We start from the raw sequence: 13,798 nt of genomic DNA, 5'->3' as shown, positions 1-13,798 counted from the left end.
TACATTCATGTACCGTTCGCCTACCGGGATTGTTGAGCCACTCGTCACTGTTCATAATTTAGCCGAGTTATACTTACTCATAGTCATAGTAAATATTATTATTATTAAACCAGAACAGCCTTACACAACCAAATTGTGACTCAACAAACCCTACTGTACAAGGCAAACCAACAAAATACCTGCACTATTGCCTATCGTGGAAGAGCCAAGGTAAGGTTGCCGGGAGAGTTTCCCGGCATAGTGGTGCTGCGAGTAGGAGGCGTGGTGGCCATGCGAGGAGGCCGGCCGCTCCACGATCGTGTACGACGTGCCGGGCGGCGAGTAGTACACGCCGCCGCGCGCGCGCGCACGCGCATCCTCCGCCTCGTAGCTCGTGTGCCGGTTGTCCTGCGAACACGCGCATATTAATACCGTTCTTCTATCTTGCTGGACTTTGTATAGTTTTTTTGCATATGGCTCGGTCCATCGCAGGACATTTTGCCAGTTTCTAGCATTAAAAATTGGAGAGATTACGATGGATAAACGATGACTTTGTTGGACTTGACTGGGCGTGCACGGGTGACATTTTGTCACGATGACAATCGAATCTCTCTATTCTCATTATAAAGAACACAAATACTCGCACGAATTTGGCACACATTGTTGGGCTCTACCACGGCTCTACGCAGTCAGGCGCTACGCTGCGTAGACCTTCTACGGCGAAGATACAAAATTAAAGAGGCGCAATAATGATCTATCTAAACATGCTGCGTGTATTTTGTAAAAGAACGTCTATTTTTCAGTGAAATGAAATTGAAATATTTGAAGATTCTAAAGAATTATCAGCTCTGGCGACTGTGTACGAAAATATATTGACAAGTATTATAATAGTCATGTGGTCTCTCGATGGAACGGGCCGTGGCGCTGGTGAGGTTACCTGCTGCGAGCGCGAGTGGCGCGCCAGGTGGTGCGGCGGGTGCTGCGGCGTGGCGGACCGCGCCCAGCCGTAGCCCGGCCCGTACGGCGGCGGCCACCGCGCGCCGAACTCCGCCAGCTCCGAGCCCTCGCCCGCCTCCCCCGACCTCATGCCGGGGGTCACTCACCACACTGTATATAAACAATGTGCCTTTAATCGCCATCATCACTTTTTTACGATTTAATTAACTTCTTTCAAATGTATTTATTCATTAATCCATATTTTTGAAAGTCATAACTTTTCGTTAGTTACATTATATAGGCGCCTACTAGAGGGTAGGTAGGTATATACATATAACTACGTTAATGCTTGAAGAAAAATAAACCAACCTTACAATTTAAATTACCTTCACAATCCCAAATCATCAAATAAACATTCTAGGGCAGTCGTAAAAATTAAACCAAGTCATGCAAATGTTAATTATCACAAATAGGCCGTAAAGTTGGCACCCTTGTTTAAGTATTATTAAAGTAGGCTACGGAAATCGGTATTTGTTCAGTCTTGGAGAAAATAGCAATTCGAAACTGTGTCTGTGGCACCTGGGCGCGGTCCGGTTTATTTATGAGACCAATGAACTGCAAAAGTTGATCGAAAAACAGTCGAGCGGCGATGAAAAACCTATCGCTACCTACGGTGTCAATTCATCATCAAATGAAAGCAATATGCTGATTCACTGTTGCTGATAATTTCGAGTCATCGCAAATGTGTCCATGGCGGTACTTAATACTACCTACAATTACATGGCACATAGATATCTTGGTTAACGTAAACATAAATATTTAAAGGTTGTTTAATTATTTGATTGAAATATTTAAAGGTTGTTTAATTATTTGATTGAATAAGTATACCGGGTGAGGCCTGTAATACGATCAAAAAATTAAAACATGTATCGTCCTTGTAAAACTGAACAATATTAGTTTAGCGACTTTAAAAATAATGGAGTCTTTGAATTTTCCTTTTTTCATACAAATTAAATACTGTTATCAATGTGCGCCATCCAAGACCCAACTGACGTCGCCTGTCATGCTACAAACATCAAGCATTTTGCTTTACATTGCTTCATCGAATAAACTTAAAAGTGTAATAAAAATGAAAAAACTAATTATTTTGAAAAGTCGCTGAACTAATGTTGTTCAGTTTGAGGAGTATGATCCATGTTTTAATTATTTGCTCATATTACAGGCCACACCCGGTATTGACAATAGCTAACACTTAAGTGTGGTTTGACTTTGACAAGACATTGAAGACAATGATAAATCTAACTAAATTAGTTTAAAAAGTAGGTAACTGCTCGTATTAATTTACTCTCTTGGCAACGCTCGAGATGAATTTAAAAAGTTCCTTCGGATATTCACTGGATGTTCACTGTAAGCAAACATTGAGTTGGCACATTAGCATAATCAATCGAATATTATTAAACGAACATTAATTCAAACGGCAGCCAAACGAAAACTTCGCATTCGATCACATCCAGAATATTTATGAAGTCATCGTGGTTTGTTTGAGAACTCCATTCGGAAGTTAACGGTGACTGCATGGTTATTACTTCACTAGACTTGTCCTATTACCCTTACTGCGACACAATTCTACGGCCAAACGACATCCCTAATTCTCTTAGTTCCCGTCGAAATGAGTTGGTGAAGTTTCCTGTTCAATTTTCCAGCGGGTACTTCCCACTTATCTATATTAAATACTATAGTTTTATTTAAGTACTAGATGAAAACCCGGCTTCGCTCGGGTAAAATGTAGACTCATAATAATATGTTTGAAAAAAAATTTTTGCCACTGTAAAGACTCGTACTTATCGAAAAATCTGAAGTATATTCCCAGCCTTAATATTATCACAAAAATACTTTCACAGCTAACCTACGTATCGGTATTTCACCAGTAGATAGTTCTCCTAAATCTTATTTGCCCAAATAACTATGATGTCTCGTCTCATAATCGAAGAAATTAGACCTATACGGTACGATTCGTCTGTACGATCGATCTGATGAAAATCGACGAATCGTACCGTGTGTGGGGCCCTTAAAAGGTCACAATGGAGAACGAAATGCAAACCTCTGACACCTGTGACACGTGATGACGTGACACTAACGCCAATTTGATGTGATGACTTTGACATGTTTATTTCGCAACGTCATTATATACTTAGTAATTTATTCAAGTTTATATTGAAAATACTCGATAATCCGAATTTTCCGCCTACAAGTTGTCGACTCGGATTGACTAATTTTTTACGCTCTTCAATTTGATGTGCATTTCGTTCGAGTCTACCGTACCCCTTGACGAAATTATTAATATAGATATGTTCGTTAATATATTAATTAGTTATGACACAATATGTCAATTTGAATCTATATATTTTTTAATCAACTATTAAGAATATAAACCAGGTACATTTAAATTCTCCAAACAATGAAAGATACCAAAAAAAAACTATGAATACGTACTTGGGTAAAGTAAAGTTAAAGGTTGAAATAAAAAATACAAAAGACTCCATTAAACCAATCATAAAGTTAAAGGGTTTTAATCAAAAAGTGAACATTTTGCTGTCGTTCTTAACTATAATTAATAATTAAATTGTTTGAAAGTCACCAAAGTTTTTGCATCTAGGTATGTGTACCTATATTGGTAACTTTTAATATTTTTGCGTTAAAGCCTTAGTTCATACGAGTAAATTACCTTACCAGAATCATTTGAAACACAATGTTTAACGATTTCCTAAGTCTTCATGGGAACACGGCTAGACTTGTAAGTATAATATGGTAAGTAATTTATCAAACGATTAATAATGGCAAATGAGCCGTATAATGAGTGACCTAATGATTATTTAAACACGTAACAAGCTTCCGACCATTAGGGCGATTCCGGCGTCACCAAACAAGCGCCCCGACTCGTCCGGCCCTTTTCCGGCGGCCAGCGCCAACTTAAACACCATGGTACTACATCATGAAAAACAGAAGTTAACAATTCCTAATATAGGCTAAATGAAATGGGAACCGTAATTTTAAATAATTTATTGAATCAGGCGTTACTTTGCGGAGGTCCATATCAATGAACTAAAACAATTTCCTTGCTCATACTTAAAGTAAGGCGCGGAGGCGTAAGGTCGCGGGTGAGCAAGGAAATTATTTTAGTTAATTCATATGGACCTGGCCTGGAAGGAAGGCATGGTAACGTGTATAAAATGCAAGTTCCAAATAGTGTTGTTGCGATAGCGATAGTCTATCGATAGTATCGTGACACTATCGTGACCTTGAAAATCATTCATACTATCGATAGTCTTATCGAAACTATCGACCCTTGACGATACTATCGATACTATTGACCTTTAGCAATAGTATTTCTTATTTTATATCAATCGATAGCATCAATAGTACCGAATAGTATCGACTTTTTTCACACGATACTATTAATACTATTGACAGTATTGACCAAGATCAATGGCTTCGCCTAATTTTCACTATCCTTATTTTCGATAGAACTCTCGCGCTATCGACTGATTTCTCAAGGTCAATTATCGATAGCGAAACTATCGCTATCGCAACAACACTGGTACCAAATCGTTTGACATTTACTCCACAAACGATAGAGAAAATAGTATATTTTTTATCGAGGGACTAAAATAAGCCAATATATACCCGAGGTAGTTAGTCTAGGAATCGAACAATAGTCACCTAAATACTATTGCGTTTCAATCCATCCTGCTGGGTCGTGCTGAGACACCGACTTCGAGCTTACTAGCTAGAAAAATATTTTCAAGGCTTTTGTAGTCGGTTCCATTTTTTGTTATTTTTTTATTGTTTTGGAGTCAATTTTACTTTTTTGTTAAAAATATCTTTTTCTCACGTTTTAGTGATTTGTAGTGATTTGACGACTCTATTTCTAGAGCTGTGGCAGATATTAATGCTGGTGACTGTACATCTCACAACGATTACATGAAGCCCAAACACGGCTTAGTTACGTTGTTTTATAACAGAGCTCCGTTGCATACCTTCCGGCTTCAGCATCAGATCAGTTCGAAAGAATAATTAACTTAAAGCTCCTTCTTAGTCGCTTATCTAGGTATATTAATAATGATCGTTTATAGACGAGCGAGTATTACTTAGCTTTGACGAGTTCTATTGGTCATCTACGGTCTTCTTCATCAGGTCCAGTTTACCAAATGATACTTTCTGAATGTAAATGATTATTTTAATGCTAAAAATGCCAAAATCGCTATAGGTGTGCCTTTAAAATTTGAGGTTTGCGCTCGATTTCCCTAGGATCCCATCATCAGATCTTGACTTGGTGACAATGGGACCACCTCAGAAGAGTACCCTTTCGAATAAAAAAATTTTTTTGAAAATCGGTCCACAATTGACTGAGTAATCGGCGAACATGCATAAAAAAAATACAAACATTGGAACATAGAACCTCCTCCTTTTTTGAAGTCGGTTAAAAATGGAATCATCGAGTGCTAGTGACATTTCTTTCCTATTAATTATTTAGCAGGAGTTTTTTTTTCGTCTACTATTCTTGTAATAGTTGAAAGAGAAGCAGATTATGCACCTCGCATTAAGTAATTTATATTTCCCTCGTGATTTTTAAAGCCTTCGCTGATGCTCGGGCTCCAAATCGGCACTCGGTGCAGTAATAAATAACTTTCTGCTTGGTGCAACAATCTACTATTGTTATACAGGAGCGCGCGCACTTCGGGCACATGCTGCGGAGGGGGAGGGCGGCGGGGAGCTAGCGCTGCCAAGAGCGTAGTCAGCGGTATCGGCAATTTTTGAGAAGATATTAGTTTTTCTTTTACAAATATACAATTTTACTCCCAAATGTGATGAAAAACATTGTAGGTATGTCGCACGGGCGGTACTAAAATTACGAACATCGACTCATTAAAGCCTTCTAATAGACTCTCGTTCGTAATTCCTTATTTACCGCCCTTAAGACACAATGTACTATTACGCACCTCAAAATTAGCACAAGGAAAAATTGCAGTACAGTAGCTACACTATACTCAAATTCCTAGGACTTGATCATAAAATAAAAGGTGAAGGGCACAATGTGCTATAAATATACAATGGCTCCGGGTTGTGTCTTTCCAATAAGCCAGCTGTTGTCGCTGCAGCCTATCACGTCCCGGGCGTTACACAACACAAAACGTCTGCACTGCGCCCACGTGCTCGCACGCTGTCACTCACGTTATAATAGAGCAGTCGTTTCTTTCCCAGTCCCTTCAGTTTCGATCTTTTTACGTCGGCAGTTGTACTTAATCTCTTTATGTTCATATCAAAATGACATCTTTTTCATTTATATAATTTTTCTTTTAATGTATATAATTTTTTCAATTAATTACTCATTAGGCAGAAACTGCTACAGTACATTATGTATTTTATGTCAATACCTATATCTATTCTTTAAAAAAATATGGCTCTGTCCATCGGAGGACAATTTTGCCAGTGTCTACTCTTTGTCTAATGTGACAACTGACTGACATCAATGTCTGCCTGCGACCTGCTTACTACGAAATTTGAAAATCGAAGTTCGTTTCGTTCCGTCCCTCTCACTCTCGTATTAAATAATATAAGCGTCAGCGGGACGGCAAGATACGAAGTTCTAATTTTGCACTTCGTAATAAGAGCCCTGCGTGACAGATACCATAGATAAACCTAGATACTTATGGATTTACTTTTCAGGTAAAGGGATTCATCCCTTAATGAAAATACGAAGGCCAAACTAAGATCAAACATATTTTTGCCTATATATTCGTAACCCTTAAGTATTTTTGGATCAGAATAGGACAAAATTGTTCAAGAACCCTATCCCTCGAAATGGTTTTCGAATCGGGTACATTGGTAAAATATGCACAATGCCAATTGTTATTGGCTTTCCATAGAATCAATTTAGCGGGATATTCATCATGTCGAACTCGAAGGCTGGACAATCGCTGGCCAGGCGCCAGCTGAGTTCAGACTTTGTCGACCAAGTAACGTTCTACTCTGTCAACAATCTGTCACATTGACTCCTCACATCCGGGGCCCATGTCATTCCATATTCAGGAATTAAATATAGTAAGTTTTAGCAGAATTTTGTGTACCTACTTATGTAAGGGGTTGAAATGACGCATTGATCATTGTTTATTGCTACTCAGTACAAGTACACGCACGCACGCACGCACGCATGCACGCACGCACGCACGCACGCACACACACACACACACACACACACACACACACACACACACACACACACACACACACACACACACACACACACACACACACACACTGCCTTTAACTAGGAAACTTGGGATTGGCCAAACACAAAATTCTTATTTTTGATGCTCCATTTTAAAAAGCCTTAGTATTTTTATAGCGCCGACACATGAAACGCCTAATGGACGCACCGCGTGTATACGTTGGTCCCATATAACAAATTACGATGGTAAGGTACGTCGTAATTTAATACAAAAACCTTTCAGCCCCGTCGAGAGCTATCGTAAACTTTATTTGCCTGATATGGAACGTGGAGCTTTACTCTCCAACGCAACTTTATTTGAAGGCACCTGATAATATAACAAATAGAATTATTGGTAAAATTACTATATATTCTGAATAGGACTATATATGAGGAAAATTTGCGGGTTTAAAAAGCGTGTAGGTACCTACTACCCTAACTTTCCTTTAATTTAATTCCTTTTAACAGCCCAAGCAACGGCAGCTCCCCATCGCCTATACCTATAGCATAACTTTATGATAACGTGATAAGTTTTTTGCAAACGAAAGATCACAATCAAGGATGATATTGGAAAACAAAGGATGCTGACATTATTGTCGGTGATCGATTTGTCGTTGCGTCGGGCAGCCCCGCGTTTATTGCGCTGTTCCAGCCCCGCGGGTTGCGGACGCATCGCTGCCGTAAATACAACAATGACCGTAATTTTCGCGCCAATGGTCTATTCTAAACCCGGATCGATCAGCAGTAAAATCAGTCTAGCATTGCGTTTAGCGTCCATTTGAATAACATTTCATTAAATAGATTCTGTTTAATAAATGTTTATAGGTCTAGGTAAAATTCGGAAATGTGTCCATTGTGTAAGAAGCCACGTTTGTATTAGTCAGAACCTTGAAAAAAAAAGGATACATACATAGGTATAGGTATATTCAACAAACTACGCATGTAGTCAGGTACAGCAAGCTTTTCCAAAAAAAACTTTTTCTATTATGTCCGTAAAATATCCGTACGCCAATTTCAGCATGGAAAGTACAACAATGGCTGGTTTAGGCTCTAAGCTTCAGGCGACTATTGAGTCAAAGGAACAATGCAATGTTCTCAAGCGTGGTTGCCACTGTACCGTAATAAAAAGTCTATTTTGTCGCGACTACGCACCGATGCTCGTTGCTCGGTCCCTAGTGAGCGTATTTCATAAAAACGTTCCTACATTTACCAGGTCCGGAAAATGCAATACTTCTGTACGCTACAGCGCCAGTAATTCATGGAAAAAATAGGTACAATCAAACCGAAATTCACCTCGCGTCCGGTGCGTCCGGCTATAAGCATTTAAAAATTAAAACAGGTCACAAAGTTTGCTTTACAGGTTACTAAGCATTTTAGCATGAGCCGTTCGAAGTGTCACGCTCCCAAAAATGTCCATTTAACATTTTGTCGGGGTTTTATTTTATAAACCTCATGTCGAAGCTTGAAAGGCGGTAGACCCGGATTTTTCGTGTGTTAACTAGGCAAACAACATTTATAATATAAAGACCCGAATAATGGCAACTTTTTCATTCTTTCGTTTCTAACCTACTTATGGGAATTAAACCAGTTAAACAAAGTTTACCGTAAAACCATTGAAAATTTACCTTGTTTTCAGAACATAACTATCTTATATAACCAGCATTGGACAGAGATAAAAATGTAAAGAATAACTCCAAACTTTGTACACATAAATTAATATGAGTTCTCACCTGCAATTCTGTAGGTACAAACTGCATTCGGTTTATCAACGTATCGTTGTTTCGAGATAAAAATCAGCATGCGCGTGTCAATAAACGTGTTAACGTGTTATGTCGGATGTATTCCTGGTAACGGATTGCACCGGACCACTGGTCCGGAAAACTGGGAAAGCAGTGGATAACCAAATGGAAAATTCGTTCGATATTGCCATGGGGAGCTCCAACCGATCCTGCACGGATATCCAATAGTATTTCTTACTTAAAACACACGCACGCACGCACTCACGCACGCACGCACGCAATTAGTAATTACAAATTTTTTTTTAGAATTTTTTATTATTTCATTTTGTCAGTATAGTTTACACTGATATTCGTGCAAAATTACAGCTGAGCAAAGCCGCGGACGGACAGACAGACATACATGGCGAAGCTATAAGGTTTCCGTTTTTGCCATTTAGAACCCTAAAAACGATATTTTGAATGGGTTCCGACTGTTGAACCTTAAGTTGCTTAACAAAGTTCTGGAACTTCTGGGCCACTAGACTTCTTTTCCCTTTAAGTTTTTTTAGATCAGGCGTTTGCACTTTTGCGTGAAAATGGTAGCTTAAAAGTATCATAACATATATATATATATATATATATATATATATATATATTTTTTTGCGGACACAATACTGAAATATTATATACCCTATGTCACTCCGACAGTGATGACGAATCCAATGATACCTCATATGTTAAAATCCGTCCAGCCGTTTAGGCTGCAGCGAGGACCAAAGAAATTGACATACATACCCACATAAGAGTACATACTAAGCGGCAAAAAATCTGGCCCTCAAATGTATGCAGAATCGGTAATTTTGTATGAAGGGTGGGCCAAATTTTGTGCCGCTGAGTATATACCAGACACTTCCTATTTTTTACCCGACTGCGAAGAAGGAGGGTTATGTGTTTGACGCGTATGTATGTACGTATGTATTCCTTCCTATGTCCTCTCGTAACTACTCAACGGCTGAACCGATTTTGATAAATGATACGTCATTGGATTCGTTTTGTTTAGTGTTTTGTGCTATGAGATAGGTATTTATTTTATTTATTTGTCGGAGTCTATCTATACCAAGTCGGCGTTACGTGTCCATAACCAAAGAAAAAGGTGATGTGTGGTTGACTGATTGGAAAACAAAGATGGCGAAATTATCCCTTTAATGGTCTCTTTAAAGGGATGTTCGCCATTCTTTGTTTTTGTACAATAAAGAGTTCACACACATATATAATGCATCTTAAAGTCCTTCATGCATGCGCATACGAGCATCGATCGTGGACGGTGTATGATCAATTGTTGTTGATCATTTTGTAATTTTCGTTCGATAGGTATTTCACGCACTCTAATCTTCTTTTAATTGGCACTTACCGGCTTTTTAGCTCCAAAACAATACAATGTAAAAGACAATAGACCCGAAGGGTATTCGTGGCGTCACGGGCGCCACGGGACGTGGGGGGCGCGGGGGGCGCGGGTTCAAGGGCGAGAATGTAGGTCAATGGGGCAGACCAAACCGGGACCACGGGACTCACTACGCTTCGAGTGCTCACTAATAACTTACTGTTCCGGTTTTCCTCATTTACATGACATAACCTACTCGTAGACAACATTTCACTAGCATCCAGGAAAAGCTTTTGTATTATGCTAGCAGCGCACAGTGTTTCTATTTATCAAATTCTTAAGATGGGGCAATTGATACACGAAGGTTTTTACTTTTGGGTTCATACTTACGTGAAAAGTAAAATTAAACTCTTTTCTAAATTTGCTTCATTAGCCGTCTGTCTGTCTGTCTGAGAAACGGATAGAGCTATAGTATCTAGTATCTACTTTGTTTGGAATAAATATTAAATAGGTACATACTTATTTATTTATCATACTAATGTTAAAAATAAATTCAAATTCAAATTCAAATCATTTATTCAGTAAATAGGCCGCAATGGGCACTTTTACACGTCATTTTTTTAAACTACCAGCGCTTTCGGAAAGACCATCATTGCCAAGAAGCATGCGCCGCAAGAAACTTGGCAGAAAGTCATTTTTTCAACATAAAATAATTACAAATAAAATACTTAAAAACTACAGTAAGTATACAATTAAATAAATAAAAATACAAAAAAAAAATACAGGGATCTATGTCCCCGTGTGTGTCCCTTAGTTACAAAACTAAACACTAACTATTATCTACATTCAGTGGAATCACCGTCATAAATTAAAAAAAAACCTAATTTAATTCTGAAATTTACATTTCAGGTCAAGTAACCATTTTGGATTCCGAAGGCAAGCTCACGTCTGCCACCCCCAAAGTTAGCTCACACGCACTCATGTCATGCTCTGAAAGCAGAGCGGTACCGAGGGCATGGTATTGTTTCCGTTCCCATAAGCTCTATGGGATCGTCTTGGGAACTTCGACGTCGCGAGCCTGTGACTAGAAATTAAACTAAAAATATACAAGTTTAAAATCCATAAGCTTAACAATATACAGCCTTAAATATAGCAAGGGGATGTACAAAGTCCCTGAGTTAATACGAAATACGAAAGTAACTCTGACTGTCTATCTGTCTATTACTTCTTCACGTTTAAGCCCGTGACACAGTTCGAGATCCTGAAAAGGACATAGGATAATTTTGACATTGCATAGTTTCCGCGGAACAGCGATATACGAATTCTTCGCAAACGAAGTTGCGGGCAAAAACATCTAAACCAATCCAACTTTAAAAACGCTGCTTGAAGGAATGTTTCAAAACTCTTTCAACTCTTTGATAAATTACTGATATCGTAGCATCCCGTTACAACACCCTGGTATTTTAAGTGCTATCGTTTGTAAGCAAAATTCATCCATTTTCTTATTCGACTATACGTCATGAGGGCTAGCTCTCGGTTCAGTGCGTACCCTTCCGCCCGGACGGTCGCGAGACTTCAAACAACTTTGAGCAGATCAATCCCTGAAACTGTTTTCATGCTCCACATATTAAGTAGGTACAGCTTTTTTCCACAAACGTCACCGAATATCTTTGAACCGCACGAAGCATGAATAAAAGCCCCATTTAAATAAACACGGAAATGCTATTTGGGGCAATAAAACACTATATTCAGTTTTAGATCGTTTTCCGGTGGCATGTACAGTGTTTTTCATGGCGAAATAAAAACTGTTACCTATTTAAAAAGGCAAACCACGACACGACTTACTTGCATGACAATTCAAAGAAGCCACGGTGTTTGATTGAGTCACAAGTTAATAAACACAATATTTTTATTTAAAAAAATATCTAGTAGCTAACTGTTACTGGCTAATTAAATCCCTACTAACTTATCCAGTTGATACACTTATCTAAAAACCTCGGCCTCAAAACTTCCGTAAACAAACCCTCACCCAAAAATATTTTAATCGTAATCGAAGGCCCCACTGCTAAATTTTAAAAATGTTTTAATACTTTAATTGAATCGTAAAACTGATGAAAAAAACTTATACTATACATATAAAGGATACTTCGAGTCTTGAAATGGGGACACCTATTTTTTTTTGCCTTGTATGTCGGCGGTCGATCGTAAAATCCACGAGATCACGAAATTCCTAGGCATATCGTGAAATGGCGCCATTCATGAATTAGCCAAAGGACATCCGCCATATCGTTTAAAACTCACCGTTTAACGATTTGCCTAGTGACGTTTAGGCAGGTCATGAAATGCCTAGGCATATCATTTCATGAATTGGCCAGTTTAGGCAGATCATAAAATTCCTAGACATATCATGAAACGCCGCCATATCTGTTTTGGCACTTCGCCGGCCGCTGCCGAGGCACGCTCATTTCGCTCGCTCGGCTCGTGCGTTTTGATGATGAAATGATGAAATGGCGCCATTTCACGATATGCCTAGGAATTTCGTGATCTGGCGGATTTTACGATCGGCCGCCGACATACATTACGTTCCTGTCACGTCGACAATTTTCCAAGTTGCAATGTCAGGTTAAGAAAGAATAAAATCGGTCAAGTGCGAGTGCGAGCGACTCGCTCATGAAGGGTAGCGCACCTCCGTACAATGTTTTAAAAACAAATCGCAAAGATTAGGAATAACAGTTCAGAGAGGTAATGCTGCCAGTGTCTTGGGGTCAATGCCTGGGGCAGAAAATTTAGATGACGTTTTTATTTTGTAACATAGTTTAGTTTATAAATAGTTTTAGTCTTGCATGTTAGATAGTATTTATTGTTATGTATGTAAATAATTTGTTTTATTAAAGAACTTATACACTAATTGTTCAGTATTTTTTTTAAAATCTAATACAAGCTTTATGCTGGCGGTACTTTTTGCCCCTGGTTACTAAAGTAGGTAGTCGTCAAGACGAATCAAATGAGACCAAAATCGATGCGGTCGTGTAGTTTTATTACTTACAGAGTTCCTATGGCCAACATCTAACTTCATCATCAGATCAGCACTACGTCATAATAATATTGCATTGTCATCGGATTTATACATGCATGCAAAATTTCAGCTCAATCGGTTGAAGATATCCACTTCAAATTTAAGTTGAAATGTTAATTAATTCCACCCGAACAAACATATCTAGTTACATTACATTACAAGTTAATAAAAACATATCACCAAAATGTAAGCACTAGGTGCAAGTATTTTGAGTAAAGAACAATTTAAAATTCTCATCCTCTTTGGCTGTCGCCCTGTTGGAGGCTGAATAGCGTTCTAGACTCTTGCCATGCGCCGCGGCAGAAAAAAAAATGACTGTCAGCGCGATTCATTCGCGGGGGTGACACTCTTTCCCGGCCCGGATAATACCGACATGGAAATACCGACCCTGTTTTTTGTGTACACGCCCATAGAAACTGACGTGAGCTTCTATGGGCGTG

General features: G+C 38.8%; 1 protein-coding gene across 9 annotated transcripts in view; it reads right to left on the bottom strand.

Moving 5' to 3' along the window:
• Positions 1-13,798, bottom strand: part of LOC141426767 (whirlin-like) — a 76,400-nt gene that overhangs the window by 52,333 nt on the left and 10,269 nt on the right. For all 9 annotated transcript variants that reach the window (XM_074085915.1, XM_074085921.1, XM_074085922.1 and 6 more), the window contains exons 2-3: positions 917-1,086; positions 180-387 (exon numbers count right to left, since the gene is read on the bottom strand). In XM_074085915.1, coding sequence (XP_073942016.1) covers positions 180-387; positions 917-1,066 — 358 coding nt within the window. In that variant the 5' untranslated portion in view covers positions 1,067-1,086. The remainder of the gene's footprint in view (positions 1-179; positions 388-916; positions 1,087-13,798) is intronic.

The sequence above is a fragment of the Choristoneura fumiferana genome, chromosome 3 (assembly GCF_025370935.1).
Source record: "Choristoneura fumiferana chromosome 3, NRCan_CFum_1, whole genome shotgun sequence".
NCBI lineage: Eukaryota > Metazoa > Arthropoda > Insecta > Lepidoptera > Tortricidae > Choristoneura > Choristoneura fumiferana.
This window is presented reverse-complemented; position numbering and strand designations above follow the sequence as displayed.